We start from the raw sequence: 17,779 nt of genomic DNA, 5'->3' as shown, positions 1-17,779 counted from the left end.
GCAAATTGTCCCAGCCGCTCCAAAGTACATGGTGTCTGAGCACGGACATTCACTTTGAGCACCCGCCACAGACTCTCAACAGAATTGAGGAGTCAATCTGGGCTCTGTACGGGCCACTCCAGGACCTTGGTTTAGGTGTCCTTTAAGAACTGTTGGACCAATTTTGATGTATGCTTTGGGTCATTGCCTTGTTTGAAGACCCAACGATGACCTAAGCCTAGACTAAGAGCAGATTTCTTCATATTATCCCTCAAAATGTCAACATAACTTTCTTTTTCCATGATGCTATGCACCCAAAAAATGCTCTCTGTGCCTGAGGCTGCAAAACAGCCCCACAGTACGATGCTCCATCTGCCATGTTTAACTTTGAGAACGGGGCTCTGAGAGGCCTCTCCCTTTCTTGGGCAAACATAATCAACATCCATATGCCCAAACAGTTCCATCAAACCAAAAGACAGGCTTCCAAAACTCATCTTCACCTTTCAAATGTTCACGGGCAAACCTCAGTTTGGCTCTGATGTGCCGCTGTTTGAATAAAGGGGTTCTTCTGGGACGATGGTCCTGAAGCCCATCACGATGAAGATCCCTCACAACTGTGTTCCTTCAAACATCAACTCCAGAGGAGGTCAGGTCAGCAACAATTATCTTGGCAGATGTCCGGGGCTTCTTGCTGACACCTTCAACTATTTTCCTCCAAAGTTCTTGAAATCTTTCACGTTCTACCACGCCTAGGTTTGTTTTTTACAGAATTTGTCTCCTTGTGCTTTGCAATGATGCAACGTACAGCTGTTCTAGACACTATTAAAAACTTGGAATTTGCTGTATAGCCTCCCCCCTTATTATGAGCCTCCATTAACTTCTTTCTGAGTTCAAGACTGATTTCCTTTGTCTTTGGCATGGTTAGTAAGAGTAGTCTCTCTCAATAATGTGTTCAAGTGCCCTGTTTGAAGTCCCTTAAATGAAGCTCAATGCTGATTGAAAGCTCAGGTGTTGTTAGGAAGCCAGCTGACTGCACAGGTGTGTTTTGAAAGCATAATATTTATATATATAATATTTTTGAACACCTAATTTTTCACTATGAAAAAATGTATTTTACATTCCAAAATGTACCAAAGGTACTAAATAGCACTGGTGAATGTTTGATTATATCAAGTTTTATCAATGATGCAAACATTGGGCAGAATTTAAGTAACATGTTCCATAATTCCAGGAGGGCTAATCATTTTGCCCTCAACTGTATCAGGTTTAAAGGCTGTTTCTGTGATTTAAGAGTTAGTTAAGAGATCCACTCCTGTTAAGAGTAAGATGTTCCTATTTTGTCTGCAATCATAAAGATTTTATCTTCAAAGAAGCTTGTAAATGTCATCGCTGCTGAAGGCTAAAGAAAGACTTGTCTCAGTTGAGCTGTCTGCTTGGCTACAGTGCTAAAAAAGCTTCCTGTAATTGTTTTTATTCTCTTTTATTAGGGAGTAGAAGGAGGCAGCTTGAGCATGCTGCAGGACCTTCTTATAATTATTCAGGTATGCAGAAACTGTAGATAACCAACTTGGCTACCAACAGACGTATTATCTTCCAATTTCGCTAGGTTGCATATTGCATCTGGTGGCCAGTATGTTGTTGCTGTTTTCTCAGCTTATATTTCATTCTTGTTGAGCCTTTTATATTCCTTTAATGGCCCTGTCACACCTTGACCATTTAGCCAGCGTATGCAGGTGTATAAAAAAATTGACGAGTACGCTGGCGTACGTCGCATAAGTTAAAGGGGACATATCACGCTTTTTTCATCAATATATATTGGTCTAAGAGGTCCCCAAAACATGTCTTTAAAGTTTATGCTCAAAAAAACACTTTGAAATCAGATTTTGGCATGCCTGAAAAGTCCTCTTCTTCATTCCTCATGAGAACACTCTGTTTTCTCTCTGACCACGCCCCCTCCGGAAGTGGATGTGCCTCGGCTCTCCAGCACGTTGATCTAATGTTTACATGTTGGCTGAATATACACGGCTGCTCAGAGATCGCGTTACTTCAACCCTCTGAATCTGATCCTGACGGAGAGGCGCCTGCAGCAGGACCTTTCTGAACGATTGGTCATAGATTTAGTGTTTCTTCTTGTTTTATTTATCAGTATGTAGACGTGTGTCTTGGTACACAGCTACGAACATGTAGCTATGTGGCTATGCTAACTAGCGCTAGCACTTATCCATGATAAATAAAAATCATCCACTAGATCTTCAAATCTGCAGACGTGGGGAGTATTACCGACCTCTGCCAGAAAGGCAGCAGGACCTTTTATGAAGGATTGGTCACAGATTCTGTGTTTCTTGTTGTTTTATTTGTCAGTATGTCGACGTGTGTCTTGGTACACAGCTACAGCTACAGCTATGAACATGTAGCTATGCCAATTAGCGCTAGCACTTATCCATGATAAATAAAAATCATCCACTAGATCTTCAAATCTGCAGACGAGGGGAGTAAAACCGACCTCTGCCAGAAAGGCAGCGGGACCTTTTCTGAAGGATTGGTCACAGATTCTGTTTCTTGTTGTTTTATTTGTCAGTATGTCGACGTGTGTCTTGGTACACAGCTACAGCTACGACATGTAGCTATGTAGCTATGCTAACTAGCGCTAGCACTTATCCATGATAAATAAAAATCATCCACTAGATCTTCAAATCTGCAGACGTGAGGAGTAAAACCGATCTTTGTGTTTATTAAGACAGCCTACAACTAGCATGCCTCCCTCCTAAGCTCCTTGTTAGCACACATTTGTGCAGGTAATGAAAAACGGGGGAGGGATTCAGTATTATTTTATACAGTCTATGGGCTGAACAAGCTCCGAGCTCTGACTCTGTGACAGACCGGATATTGTTGTTACGTAACAAAAACACGGAAGTCTGAAACGGCTCGTTTCACACACATTTACAGAAAGGTGTAGAAATCATCATTCTCGGGGGGTTTGTAGACATGCCAGGGACACATATTTCAGGTAAAGAACCATTTAAAAGTCAATTTTGCATGATATGTCACCTTTAAAGGTAGGTTTTGTATTAGTTAAGCGCACGCTGAAGCACGCTGGTATACGCAGTACGGCAGGTAGCACAACATTTTCTGACGTATGCAGCGTATGGATCATACGTCTGGCATACGCCTGCCATAAGTTATAGGTAAGTTATGCGCTGGTTGACACACGTTCACACACGTAGAGCTGTGTGTCTGCGTGAGTGTGAGAAGTCTTGGAGCCCTCACTCAGTGTCAAATAGCAGAGCCTCTGAAACAGAAGCTCTGAAACACATAATAACAATAAATCCCCAAATAATTTTAAGCTCCTGAAGACAATGATGAAACAGACGACTAACATCTGGTAATAAAAACCAAGTTGGCTGAAACTTGTAATCATTTTAAGAGTGTCAACCGTGTCAACCAACGACTCAAGCTAAGTGTTACTTTGGTATATTTTTCTGAGCAGCCAAAATCAAAGGTGGGGTAAAAGGCTGCTGTCACAGAACTTAAAGTTAACATCATCACATAAGGCAACAGCCAAATAACAATCTATATTGCTGTTCTCAAAAACTGTTCAGGTTTAAAGGTATATTATCATTTTAGACAGGGGTGGTCTTCTCCATCTTAGGTCCACACTTGAGGACAATTTCCCATTACTAGATGTAGTCAAGGTGCTTATTTATCTACTGAAGATATTTTTTATATGGATATAACTACAATGTACAGTTGATCGTATCTTAACCCACCATGAGCATTGCACCGCACAGTATTTGGTTAGTTACAGCAGCAAGGAAAAACTTCCTTTTAACAGGCAGAATCCTTGAGCAGAACCAGATGTAAGACAGACATCTGCAATATGAAAAAAAAAGGTATGAAAAGTGTGCTCTCAAATTTGACCAGCTTTCTGTAGACATAGTCTTTAAAATAACTGTGTCTACACATTTAACAAGAGCATGAAGTCATTTACTTAAACCTGACAGGATTCCATGATTCCACATTTGGTGGTTTGCATTTTTAAGAAAGAAAAAAAAAGAAAGGATGGGACATTATAGAGTTTAAAAAAAAAAAAGGAAATGTTGTTTTGAGATGAACCGATTAATAAAGTGCAGCTTCTGCTTCTTTACCTCTGATATTTTTGTTTTAAATTTGATTTAACTAATTACTTATTCTATCTAACAGCTACTCTCAAAAGGGGCTACCCCAGGTTAAGTCATTTGTAACCAGAGATAAATTCCACAAATTACATAATTGCAGTGATGCTATCATTTCCCAAAAGAATGGGTTTGGTGTCGTATTACAACCGGCTTTCAGCTTCTTTAAAATGGTGTTTGTGTGTGTGTGTGTGTGTGTGTGCGTGTGTGTGTGTGTTTGTTTTTGTGAGTTAGCCAGACGACCCAGTGTGATAAAGGAGGTTAAAAGAGGACACATACAAAGGCCCATTAATCAAGCATGTGGCAGCTTTTCAGGGATTGAAAGACAGCCAAGGTAAACTGATAAGACTTTGTACCAATAAGTAAGCTTTCAAAGGTGCAAACACGCATTACTACAATGACGTGAAAGTCATACTGACCCCAAGAGTTCAGTTCAGATAAGGGTGATATAAGAACTGTTACATTTGTTTGAATCTTAATGCTTAGTGTGTTTTATTTATTTATTTTAACAAACTTCATAGGTTTAACATAAATTAATCAAAATGTTTCAACTATAAACTAAACATGAGAATAAAACTAAATTGAATCACAATATAAAAGTTCATCTCTAAACATACATGTTGAGATAAGTTACGTGGAATGTAAATAAATAACTCTTAATTTAAGACTTCTCCAAAGTTCCACTGGAAATCTCAGCTCACTCTGTCTTTCCTGTGGTTACGTAACCCCAGCAAACACCCACTTCCTACAGAGTCTAAACACACAGTTACACATGCAGGCTCATAAAGCTGCCTCTTTACAACTGCTACCACAAGCTCTCCCAGCGAGCCAGCGTGCAGAACACAAAGACAGAAATGAGTAGTGGGGTGTGGTTTTCTAGTTTGGGGCTGGTGGCCTGGCTGTGTTGCCTCAGTCTGGGGCCCGTTCAAGGGGGGAAGGTACTAGTTGTTCCTGTTGATGGAAGCCACTGGCTAAGCATGAAGATCCTGGTGAAAGAGCTCAACCAGAGGGGACATGAGGTCTTGGTGCTGGTGCCTGACAGCAGCCTGTTGATCCACAGCTCAGAGAGCTTCAAGACTGAGGTTTACCCGGTGTCTTTTACAAAAGCTGATCTGGATAACCGATTCGACCAGCTAAGGGATGGACTTTTCCTCAAAGCACCACAGATCACTGACGTGTTCGTCAACGTGCAGCGTTTGATAAACTTTACTTCATTACAGTGCGAGGGTTGTGAGAGTTTGCTGCACAACAAGCCTTTAATGAGTCGGCTCAGAGGAGGAGGCTTTGATCTTGTGCTAACTGATCCTTTCCTTCCCTGCGGCTCAGTCTTGTCTCATCTCCTCTCCATTCCAGCTGTTTATTTCCTACGAGGACTTCCATGCGAGCTGGATTCAAAGGCTAACCAGTGCCCTTCTCCCCCCTCGTACGTTCCTGTGTCCTTCACTGGCAATACAAACAACATGAACTTTCCACAGAGAGTCAAAAACATGGCTATGTCTTTTGTGGAGTCCTACATGTGCAAATTAATGTACAGCGGATTTGACGATCTAGTCAGCAAGCATTTAAAAGAAGGCATGACTTATAAAGAACTTCTTAGTCAAGGTGCTATATGGCTTCTCAGATATGACTTCGTCTTTGAATGGCCCAAACCTATTATGCCAAACATGGTTTTTATTGGAGGTATCAATTGTGCAAAGAAGGCTCCTCTGCCAGCGGTGAGTACTCTAAGAATGTATGCCACAGTTAACATCTGTAATCATTTAAGGCAAGTCACACATACTTGCTTTGTGTTGAGTCAGGCTTAGAGCATGCTCATGCATGTGCAAAATGTAAACAATTATTCACCTCCCTTTCACCTCTATTCTAAATGAGCAAATGAGAAGATAAAATAACTGAATTACTGCTCAAGTAAATCTACATCATCACTTTGCAAGGGAATTAAATTACATTTGACTCTAGCCAAGGAAGTGTGTTTGGAGGTGTGAGGACAAGAAAGGCTCCAACAGTGATTAGATTATACTTAACAATGGTCACCTGACAATGAAAAGGGTAGTACTCACAGTGACTGATCTTTGGAGTTATCAAACAAGAGTTTAAAGTAACCTTTAGCTAATTGGAATAGGTTTGTATAAATCAATCAATCTTAAGACGCTTTTACAAACAGAGCAGGTCTAGACCATACTCTATGTTAGATTATTAACAAAGACCCAACATCAAGACAGGATAAGATCCAACCCCATCTTACAGACAGGACTCGATCTTATCTTAATCCACCATGAGCATTACACCTTGCAGTATTTAGCTAGAAGCAGCGGGAAGGGAAAATTTAAGGAACCCTTAAGGAGGCAGGGAAAAACATCCTTTTAACAGGCAGAAACCTTGAGCAGAACCAGTCTCATTTTAGAAAGCTATCTGCCTCGACCGGTTGAAAAATGTTTCTATGCATTTATGGTTTCTTCTTGCTCTAGTGTCAACATATCTTTGCATCTATAACATAAATTATTGTGAAAATTCCAATATTACCATCTGCCTCCTTACGTTTTGGGATTTCATTACACTGCATTACAAGAAAACTCACTTTGAAGAGCCCTTTGGGTTTTGATTGGTCCATGTATTCCTGTATGGCTGGAAAGGGCTTGACAAACTGCTACAGTCATAATGCTCTTTGGTATTTATGCATATATTATGATAATTGACAACACATTTATGCACAAAATGTCCCTGTCTTATCTACATGGAAGAGAGTAGACGTATTAGAGGCAGCAAAGTGCACCAGCATGTTGTGTCTTAATGTAATTTTGCACAGTCACAATTTGCAAAGCACTTGCAATATGAAAATGTGTTCATAGCTCTTCATCTGGGATGCATTTAAAGAACAGTTAATTTGAAGAACATTTAATTTGAAGAAAGAATCCAGCCTTGCCCAAGTATTTTGATAGATGTCTTCTCATCTGGAAAAACAACAGAACCAGACTCATGTTAGACAGCAATCTGCCTCGACATTTTTAAGTTATTTAGTGATTCAATTAAAAGGAAAAACGGAAATTCCTTTACCATGAAAGTAGTGCAGGGACCTAGATTAACCTGTAAATATTCTAAAAGAAAAATAGAGAAGCAATTCATGTTTTTTCTATGTCATTGTATCTGTTTTCCAACCTCTGCAGGAGTTAAAGGAGTTTGTGGATGGCTCTGGAGATGACGGCTTCATTGTCTTTACCCTGGGCTCAATGGTTTCCAACATGCCTGATGAGACAGCCAAGCAGTTCTTTGAGGCTTTTCGGCAACTACCACAAAGGGTAACAATGAACTTAAAATATTACATTTCTGTGCTTCGACTCACTCAAACACTTTTCTAATGAATGCAAAAAAACAGTTTATTCTATTTCCCCTCTTTGAGTAAAACACACAAGTTACACCCAACACAAGCAAGAAAAACACGTACACATTAACCAGCACTTTAATCCACCCTTAGTATATAAACAAAAGCCCCACAAAGGACTTTGTTCACTGCTCTGCCTTGTTATTAATAAAGGTTTCACCTGATACGATCAATGCTGACTTTTAATGAGACACAAACTATTACTATTATATCATCCATGCTTTTATTTCTTCTAGATTAGATTACTGTATCAGTCTTTTAACAGATATAAATCAAACCTTGACCTTACACTGGCTGCTCATTGCTTTTAGAATACATTTTAAGGTTTTCATCTTTAAAGCACTTCCTTGCCTGGCCCCAGTATGTATTTGTGAATTGCTCTCACCCTACTAGTCCGGGCGCAGCCTTACATCCTCAGGCAGGAATCTCTTTAAAGTTCCCGTCGCAAACTTAATAGCTAAAGGGGACAGAGAGTTTTATGTTCAGGCTTCACAACAGTGGAACAACCTGCCTAAGGATCTCAGGCAAGCTACATCAGTATCTTCTTTTACACTTAGTCTGAAAACATATTTTTACCAAAAGGCCTTTTTGTAATATGTTTTATCCATGATGCCATATTTCATTTTAATTTCCCTTGTTTTTATTTTTTTTACTATTTTTATTTGTTTAATTGCGTTTAGTAGGTTTTCTTTTACTCTTAAGTTGTTCCTCTTTAATTGTCTTGATAGTTCAATGTCTCCCTTTCATCCGTGTTCATTGTTTTTGTTGGGTTTTTTTACGATGTAAAGCACTTTTAACGTCTGCTTTTGATAAGTAATATATAAATACACTTCATTATTATTATTAATTTTTTTTAATTATTATTATCATTTTATTATTATTATTATTATTGTTATGAACTCTCATTTTTAGTTTACACATCAAATGTAAAAGAAATAAAAAATATTATTTGTGTTTCAGGTTGTGTGGAGATATACTGGAGTCCCGCCTAAGGATGTACCCAAGAATGTCAAACTTATGAAATGGTTACCTCAGAATGACCTCCTAGGTATGTTCCATTTTATCCAGACAGATGTGAAGGGGCCTGTATGTCAGTCAAACTTATGAAAATATATTCTATCAAATGTACATGTTGTTGACTTGTGGTTTGACAGATGTTTAATTGTAGTTTTCTTCTTGTGCTTTTCAGCCCATCCCAAAGCCAAAGTCTTCATCACTCATGGAGGAACTCATGGTATCTATGAGAGCATCTGTAATGGTGTACCCATGTTGATGTTTCCACTGTTTGGAGATCAGAGTGACAATGTGCATCACATGGTGACTCGGGGTGTTGCAGAGAAACTTAGTATTTTTGATGTGACAACCGAAAACCTAGTGGCTGCACTAAAGAAAATCATCCATGAAAAGAGGTAAGACAATAGGATGTTAATTTGAAAGAACATACTGTGTTGCCTTGAGCTTTTCAGAAATGTATTGAGGTATTTCATCCCCAACATATTGAAAAAAAAAGGAACCAAATGTAATCAGTACCCCTTTAATGTTTGGTTACCTCATATGACTGCATAAATCTACCCAATATTAACCTGAGAAGGGGCCTAATATTAATGCATAGGTTAAATAAGATATATTAATCTTTCAGAATTTTAGAAAAATAAATTGTCAGGAAAAATCGAATAACATTGTGGGGCGCTGTTTGTAAAGTTGTGCGCACTGAAAATAACAGCAACAATTCTCCACATTCATCTCTTAAATGTCATAAAAATGTAGTGTGAATTTTTAAAAGTCACTTTTTTTTATCACATATAGAGAAATATTTGTGATGTATTTCACATTTAATATTGTTGTGACATATATATTCAAGTTAAAATCACAGTTCAATCCAAATGCTAAATCTAAATGTTAAATCTAAATCTAAATCTAAATGTTAAATATATATCTAAATGTTAAATCTAAATTTTTAAATGTTAAATCTGAATTTTAAATGTTACTTTGTGATCCTAAGTATTTAGCTTATATGCAAGTTCACACTGTGCAAGTTGGGATATTTGTCACGCTGTATGAAGCTCTTATTTTGGTACTTCTGCTTGGCGGCAGTGTGAATTTGCAAAATGTTAGCTAAATATGAAGGATCACAGAGCAACATTTAACATTTTGATTTAACATTTAGATTTAACAATCAACTTTTAGATTTAACATGTAACTTTTAGATTTAACATGTAACTTTTAACTTAAATACATTCGTCACAACAAAAATAAAGTGAAAAAAATTACGAATATTGCTCTAAGTCTGATAAAAACAGATTTTTAAAAATTCCGAATACTTTTTTTATGACGTTTCTGAGCTAAATGTGGAGAAATGTTGTTACTATTTTCAATGTGCGCAACTTTATGAATGCTGCCCAATATAATATTGCATTTTTTGTACTGTCATAACGATGAATGCCTTCTATAATGAAATCCCATCAAAGTGAAAAATGAATGATCACATTTGCAAAACTTGCATCAGCTGTTATAATATTTACAATGATTAAATTGAGGACTATACATTTGTTTTGCTGACTCGGTTGAGACAGATTATCCTCAATCACCTGTAATCAAAGGGCACCAATTTCTTAGCGTTCCAGTCCATAGAAATAAAAGCTTTACCTTGTTCTAACTTCCCAATTTTAGAGTGTGTCATTCTTTTAAATTGATGTTTGTGTTTTGGTATTTTAGCAGAAATAGTTCCACAGTTTTTAATGGTGAATCTTTAATTTCTTCAGTTACACAGAGAAGGCCATGGAGATGTCTAAAGTACACCTTGATCGCCCCGTTCAGCCTCTTGAACTGGCCGTTTTCTGGACTGAGTTCGTCATGAGACACGGAGGTGCCTCACACCTAAAGGTTTCAGCACATGACCTGAACTGGATTCAGTACCATTGTTTGGATGTCATTGGCTTATTCATCATCATTATCTTAACTGTTGTGTGGGTGACCCTCAAATGCTGCTCGTTCTGTTTCCGTAAGTGTTTCAGAAAGGAGAGTGCAAAGGTGAGGAGGAAGAAAGAATAGAGTTTGTGATTCCACATTGATCAGATTTGTATATTTCTGTTTCTAAATTAATAAAATAAGCTGAAAGTCTGCAGTGACTGTTGAAATGGGGTACTATGTGAAGAGTTATATGTACAGAATGGTTGAAATGTGTCTGTATGTACATTAACCACTTTGTCTGAATCAGAATTTCACCTAACGCCAGAGTCTTCAACTGTAAAACAAACTTTTGACCAAATAAAAGTTGTTTTTATCAAAACCAAAGATTTTTGAATTGTATTCTTGTAGCTTGAATTCAAGTTTATTTATTTTTTATTTTGGTTTGTTTGTCAGATTTATTTAAGCTACACATACAGTATAACTTCAAAAGTTACCCCTACATTTTTCTAATCTACTGTGAGGAACTTTTACTTTGTGCTCATTTTAGCAGCCCCAAAGGACAAAGCAGTACACCTTATCCTCTTGCTGATCTTTTTCTGTACATGAGTAAATAGTGCCTTATCCTGGATCATTCAAACTGTCAACCGAATCCCTCACTTTATCATGGAAACATGTTAAAGATAATAAAACAGAAATAGTTCCTTTTGTCATGATGTTCTTGTTTACCGATGTAGTTCACATTAAGGCATCATTATTCAATTCAGTCTGTTTCATTGGTTGCAAAAAAACTTCTTCAGGAGCTTAAATCTAGAAATGAATCTATGTCGCCCTCACATTTGGATGTTTCCTATCATTCATAAATGAAATAAACCAGACACATGACGTTTCTGTTTGTGTTCTTAGTTTGTTTGAACAAGCTTAATACATCCTCAAGTTAGCTCAACAGCTAATGACATAATGGGCTTCCTAAGGCAGAGCAAGTTGCAACTGAGAGTAAAAATCCAGTCGTTACGCATCATTGGCTTGATGTTATCACCCCCTCTAAAGATTAGGGCGTTGTATTCTTCATAGGTCTGGCTTTGCACGCAACCTGCCTCATAACAATGGTTGTTGGATAATGTTTACGTGCAGGGTGAAAGGTGGGAGAGCCAAAGCAAACAGTGCATTTTGCAGTAGTCACTGGGCTGCACTGTACAAATGCATAGCTAGCATGAATTGCATATTGATAACTAAAATACTCTGTGGGATTGAGCAAAGTAGAAAATAATTAAAACCTGCAATAGTATATATAACTGAAATATGAAAAACCCTTTATAAATGCAGTTTATAAAAAAAATAGCACTGCTAGATTTTTATTTTTTCATTAGACATTGCACAGCAAAGGCCTTTTCTTCTTCAAGTAATGGTCACTGATTTAAGTGTGTTTTCTATACGGGAGGCAGACAGCCTCTCTTCTTTTAAGATTAGGCCTAAAACTTTCCTTTTTGATAAAGCTTATAGTTAGAGCTGGCTCATCACTTACTTTAACTCTCCCTGTCCCATTAAAGTTACTAACCATAGACCTTTCTGGAGTCCCTGAGCTCCATTGTCTCATAGGTTCATCTGAGTCGCTGCCTTAGACGTCCTCCGGCTGTGGCCATTACGGAATCCAAGCTGCAACAGCTACTACTTTTACTTCTACTACTATCCATCTCATCCCTATCACCACTCACTCTCTCTCTCTTTTTTAATCTCCTGCATCCCTCTTTCCAACCCGAACAAGGCCACACTGAAAAAGTAGGTAAAAGTCATCTGCATATAAAAAAAATAGCAGTGTTGCTGGCATTAGCATCACAGGAGCCATCCCAATAATGACATTCATCACATAATATTTGGTATTTTTATTTTAATAACAAAATTTTACACTTCATTTGTAACAATTGCATATGTTCATTTTTACAAAGTCATATCTCTTCATTTCGTATTTCTGCTTTATCACCTTTGCAATATTCTAATCTAGATTCTTTATTATCATATACTTTGTCTATAACATCTTACTCTTAACATAAAAGTAAAAGACTACTTTTTTATTTACATACAGAAGACATTTCAGTGAGCAGTAAATTTGGGCATCAATTATATCTTTAAGTGTGATAGTTGAGTCGTGGTATAAGAGCACACAGGCAGTACAATCAAACCAGAGCTCTGCTGTCAGTCATAATGCAGACTTTTGAAGTTGAACCGTTTCCTATCTGTGAAACCTGTCATCTGTAGAGAAAGGGACAGAAATGTGTTCAATGGAAACAGATCAATTTGAAATTGGACTTGTTATTTGTTTTACAAAGTTAACAAATGGAAACTCACCTGACTTGGATCTCTTGTGAAATACCTCTTTTCTATGACCTGTTGAGAGATAGGTTGAATTGTTTTTAAGTATAAAGAAGAAAAAAAGAGGAAGATGAATTTGCTGTGTAGTCAACCCGAAAAAACACAATTATCATTTTGGAATGTCAGGTAGTCACAACTCTGTTAACACAGCGTTAACACCAAGAACTAGAATAAACAATTCATTTAATTATAGGGAATGATCATTGATGTCATTAATCTGGTTGGCATTTGAGGGTTAATGTCCACCTTATATATATGAATGTGTGTGAATATATATAAACATATATATTCTGTATATATGTATACACCCTGTTTTTAGGTATGTTAGTCTGACTATGTTTCCTACTACAAACAAAACAGTTTGCTAAGATTTTCTGGCAGTAACAGTCAAAAACATATTATTGGTAATTGACAATGACTTTAACACTGAATGGCTGACATCTGAAAGCTTCCAATCACACAGAGCAAGAGGTGCCTCACCTTGTCAAAGAACCTGCTAAGCTTCACAGCGTTGGATGTGCCTGCTGCTAGGTATCTTGGGTTTGTGCAGTCCTGTAAAAACAAAGTATAACTTTGCCACAGACTTTAGAGAAAGACACTCTTTTTCACGTTTGAGAAATCAAATAACTTGAACTGCTTATTGCATATGTGATGAGACTCTTTTTTTCATACTTCTGAAGGTGAGATCAGCCATTGTGTATTACTTGAAAAAAACTACCACAAGGTGTCACCAAAGACATATTTTTTAAAAAGGGGCTAGAGCATGAGAATAACAGGTTACAAAACTAGGGTTTGATTTTGAACTATTTTCATATTTCTACTGTTTGAGCAAGTTGCCACATCACAAATCAAGCAAGTTAGAACTTGTAAAACAACCGCAATTTCAATCATTTGATCAGTGAATCAGTTCATCAATAAATACAATCATCACCTGATGTGTCAACAAAAACTGAAAATGTAGACCCTTTGTGAAAGTAGAATTAGAGTTGTTGTACCAGACTGCAGCAGACTGCACAGATCTATGTGATGTCATGGCTGATTGGTGTATACTAATGTGTATTTCAGTTGTGTTCATCAGGACCTGTCTTACCATGGTGCTTTCAGACAATGTCATTTATTTGCACAGAGGCAATTAGGAAAAGAAGCCCTGAAATTGGATACCAAATTGTGGTCTTGTTTTCACCATGTGAGAGAAGGCTGCCTGCCAACCAGAATCTCTTACATGTCAGAAATCCTGGTGGCACAGTCTACTCTTGCACATCTGACCAATCAGGAGCAGTTGATTGTGCCCCATGTGCCCCCCTGTACACTGCACTGCAAATAAAGCTTGATCCAACTGAAATTTGGCCAGATCTTTAAAAAAAGTTGTGTTACACAAAAACAGGCAAGAACCAGCAACAATTTGCACTATGTATGCCCAGCACAAGGTAGCCATAAGCATTTGGTTTTGACGCAAGTCTGGTTCTGCTCAAAGTTTCTACCTGTTAAAAGGAAGTTTTTCCTTGCCGTCTCATCACCATCATCTATCTATCTCTCTTATTCTCCTCTATCTCTCTTATTCTCCTCTATCCCTCTTATTCTCCTCTATCCCTCTTTCCAACTCCAACTCTGTCGAGGCAGATGGCTGTCTAACATGAGTCTGGTTTCTGCCTGTTAAAGGAAGTTTTTCCTTACCGCTGTAACTAGTTAAATACTGCAAAGTGCTCTATGCTTATGATTGATTAGGAAGAGATAAGACTGAGTCTTAACCTGTCTTGATGTCTGGTTAATAATTTAACATAGAGTATGGTCTAGACCTGTAAAGGTGTCTTGAGATAACGTTTGTTGCAATTTGGAGCTATACAAATAAAGATTCATTGAGTGAAACCCAGTAGTCAACAGCACAAACACAGCTTGGTAGTCCACCATTGTTCTTATTATTCTCTTAATTATGCAGAGCTATTTGACTTGGAATCTATACACATGTGCGAATGGGGGCTGCAATCTTTCAGAGGATCTATGTAATGTTCATTTGGCGATAGAAAGGGGTAGCATTTTCAAGAATTCCACTATAGAATCCGTTTTCAAAATGTTGCGTTTTGAAGTGACATTTCTGTGTATATTAACGACCAAATTGCAACAGTAGTTAGCCGTTATCTATTGAAAACATTTCCACGTAAACCGGGCTGAAGTCCATTTCTGCTGGGTCCAGCCCTCTGCAAGTGGCTCTGATTACAAACAGGGATATTTTGGTACTCTATAGCAAAATTAAGTTTGAAGCTTTGGAGGAATGAAAAGTTTAACTTGCAAGGTTAATCTCCTCTGCATTGAAGTCTTCAGACAAGAAGGCCGTCCGTGTGAGAACTTCATTGCGTTTGGACTCTGGGATCTGGTCAAACTTTGTGCCAATCAGCAGCAAAGGCACCGGATTCTCAGCAAACTGCTCTCGATCATAGTCACTGCTGAGAGAAAAGATTGAACCTTAATTGCTAAGGAGTAAAACTCCAGATTAAATGTCATGTCTTCCATGCTGAGAAGAAAAACAACCCAGTGAGCATTTTAACTTTGAAATATCCTTTGAAAAACAACAAAGGCCACCATTGGAGAGATGTTCACACACCACAACTCGATCGAGACAGATGTGTGTCTAACATGAGTCTGGTTCTGCCTGAGGTTTCTGCCTGTTAAAGGAAGTTTTTCCTTGCCGCTGTAACTGGCTAAATACTGCGAGGTGCAATACTCATGGTGGATTAAGATGAAATAAGATCAAGTCCTGTTAGTAAGAGGGATTGTATCCTGTCTTGATGTTGAGTCTTTGCTGATAATTTAACAGAGTATGATCTAGACCTGCTCTGTTTGTATAAGCGTCTTAAGATAACGTTTGTTGTGATTTGGCGCTATACAAATAATGATCGATTGATTGATGTCTTTGCAAAGTTACAACATTAATTCATTAAAACACAAAAATGTGTTCTCGGTTATGTTGATGATGTTACTGTATTTTAGCTGATAGAAAACTGGTGGCTATTAGGTCTCTGGCATCCAGATCAAAATTTAAATGTTAAAATTTAAGTTAGTGCTCACTGGGAATTCTAAGACATCAACTTACCCATTTGAAACTATGACTCCCGTTGGAGAGGAATCTCTGTTAAGTGCCTCTAGCGACCATCGGTAGAGATTCTGAGAGGATTTCTTATTTGTTAAATCGTGCACCAATATTATTCCTGGAAAAAACATACAATCTGTTACAACCAAACAATGGCAGCAATAAAGCTGTCAGACTTCTTAAGATAATCATATCACATGATATTCACCATTTACTGAATTGTAGAAGACAGCTCTTGTACTCTTGATACTGCTGGCACTACCAACAGATCCTCCGACATCCCAGAGTTCAATGTAGTAGGTTTTCTCCTCTGGGGTTCCCTCTTTATAATCTTGGACCTGTGGGTGAAAAGTTATTGAGATTCCATAATTTTAGTGATTCAAGCATCAATAACATGCCAGTTATAAACTAGCTCTGATATCATGTATGGTTACTCAAATGTTGTGCACATGTAATTAGGGTTGCCAACTGTCCCGTATTAGCTGGGACATCCCGTATATTGGGCTAAATTGGTTTGTTTCATACGGGACCTCAATTTTCCCGTATATTGACTATTAACTCTTGTAAACACAGCAGACTGCACTCTACAGATCCTAGATCAGATAAAACGGCAGTGGCAGATCATGTGCCAATCACACCGCCTTTTATCCAATCACAGGCCCCCTCACACGCATCAGTTGTATACAGCGCAAATGTGCCAAGTCCTGCAAAAAAGTGTGGAGAGGATTTTCTCTCTGATGACCATTAAATGGTCAGACTCAAGAAACAGATGCAGCACAGAGCTGATCAAACATGAACTTTGAATATCTGTAAACTGTGACTTGTCATGTAAGGACTTCTTTCTGTGCTAAAGGACAAAAGACTGCTTGAGTCAGTCAAGAGCAGCAAAAAGTATCCATGGGAAGACTACATTTGGTGAGTCATACTCCTCTTTTACATTTAATTTTTTCTTTTGCCTGTTTTTTGATGTAAAGAGACAAATTGTGTTTTCTTTGAGGTTTGTTCATATGAGGTTACATCATGATACAGTAAGGATTAAAGGGAATATACACACTTTCTGCATTTCCAGTTGAATACGAGTATATGCTGAATTCTCACATCATGCTCACACCACCATGGCACTGTGCACCTGTCCCTTATTTAGTAGTGAGAAAGTTGGCAACCGTACATGTACTGTACAAAGGTGACTGTAGCAAGTGATTGGCACATTTTAATGGTACTTGTGGTCCATGCATTTCAGCTTCAGCATCATTTTAAACCTCTTCTGAATCAAATGTGATCAATCTTCTTACCCGCACATCCACTGAGCAACCAACAGTCCATGATGGGTTTCCCAAGACCTGGTTCTGACAGAGCAGATGGACCAAGGAAGACTTGCCCCCCCCTACAAAGGCAAGAATATGGGCAAATGACTGACAGTTATTATGAAATATATTTATGCTTTCACAGATATGCTGTTTAATCGAGTATAATTATTAATATATAGATAAATAAATCAGCTCTAGGGAAAGCTATTATTCTGCGCAGGTGACGTTACGCAGGTATACAGAAGTAATGCCACAGACTTTGACATAAGAGTTTATTAAACTTTAATGTGTGCAAGCCATGTAATATTTTCTCCGAATCACAAAGAGCTCTACAAATGAGCAGACACATTCATATAAGGTTCTACGAAAGGAAAAATGCACTGAGCTTACCAGAATCTCCTAAAACTAATACTTTCACCCTGTCAAGAGAAGCCATTTTCGAGCCAGCAGTGTCCCGGAAGAAAGCAAAGGAAACCCCGCCTTGAAATACCGTTACTTAAATCCGATTGGTTGAATATTAAGCGTTCGTCAAAGAAGCAGTGCCATTGGACAGTGTCTGCCAATCAACATAACTGCTCCT

At 38.0% G+C, this 17,779-nt stretch overlaps 2 protein-coding genes across 3 annotated transcripts; one reads left to right on the top strand and one right to left on the bottom strand.

The window, feature by feature from the left end:
• The first annotated feature begins 4,926 nt into the window (after positions 1 to 4,926).
• LOC117819763 (UDP-glucuronosyltransferase-like) lies at positions 4,927 to 10,824 on the top strand. Its single transcript, XM_034693217.1, has 5 exons — positions 4,927 to 5,866; positions 7,316 to 7,447; positions 8,491 to 8,578; positions 8,720 to 8,939; positions 10,293 to 10,824. Exons 1-5 carry the CDS (start codon positions 5,006 to 5,008, stop codon positions 10,579 to 10,581), a joined length of 1,590 nt encoding a protein of 529 aa, XP_034549108.1. The 5' UTR covers positions 4,927 to 5,005; the 3' UTR covers positions 10,582 to 10,824.
• A 1,481-nt stretch (positions 10,825 to 12,305) lies between these two features.
• On the bottom strand, positions 12,306 to 17,710 carry rabl3 (RAB, member of RAS oncogene family-like 3). 2 transcript variants are annotated; one of them, XM_034693597.1, is made up of 8 exons: positions 17,590 to 17,710; positions 17,185 to 17,276; positions 16,101 to 16,230; positions 15,896 to 16,010; positions 15,095 to 15,248; positions 13,288 to 13,359; positions 12,784 to 12,822; positions 12,306 to 12,687 (listed from the first exon to the last, which is right to left on the bottom strand). In XM_034693597.1, exons 1-8 carry the CDS (start codon positions 17,633 to 17,635, stop codon positions 12,631 to 12,633), a joined length of 705 nt encoding a protein of 234 aa, XP_034549488.1. In that variant the 5' UTR covers positions 17,636 to 17,710; the 3' UTR covers positions 12,306 to 12,630. The 2 variants fall into 2 exon arrangements, with proteins under 2 accessions (XP_034549488.1, XP_034549489.1); XM_034693598.1 differs by having other exon boundaries at positions 15,095 to 15,245.
• Between the last annotated feature and the right edge of the window lie 69 nt (positions 17,711 to 17,779).

This window comes from Notolabrus celidotus, chromosome 10, assembly GCF_009762535.1.
Source record: "Notolabrus celidotus isolate fNotCel1 chromosome 10, fNotCel1.pri, whole genome shotgun sequence".
Classification (NCBI taxonomy): Eukaryota; Metazoa; Chordata; class Actinopteri; order Labriformes; family Labridae; genus Notolabrus; species Notolabrus celidotus.
Note: the sequence above shows the minus strand (reverse complement) of the source record. Positions and strands in the feature narration are given on the sequence as shown.

Excerpts from the sequence above, each read along its gene's own strand:
- rabl3 (XM_034693597.1), bottom strand. The coding sequence starts at position 17,635 with ATGGCTTCTCTTGACAGGGTGAAAGTATTAGTTTTAGGAGATTCTG. Across the intron at positions 15,249-15,895 it reads GGAGTCATAGTTTCAAATGG|CAGTGACTATGATCGAGAGC; the intron begins GTAAGTTGATGT and ends CTTTTCTCTCAG. Across the intron at positions 12,688-12,783 it reads TCACAAGAGATCCAAGTCAG|ATGACAGGTTTCACAGATAG; the intron begins GTGAGTTTCCAT and ends CTTTCTCTACAG.
- LOC117819763 (XM_034693217.1), top strand. The coding sequence starts at position 5,006 with ATGAGTAGTGGGGTGTGGTTTTCTAGTTTGGGGCTGGTGGCCTGGCTG. Across the intron at positions 7,448-8,490 it reads TTCGGCAACTACCACAAAGG|GTTGTGTGGAGATATACTGG; the intron begins GTAACAATGAAC and ends TTTGTGTTTCAG. Across the intron at positions 8,940-10,292 it reads AAAATCATCCATGAAAAGAG|TTACACAGAGAAGGCCATGG; the intron begins GTAAGACAATAG and ends TAATTTCTTCAG.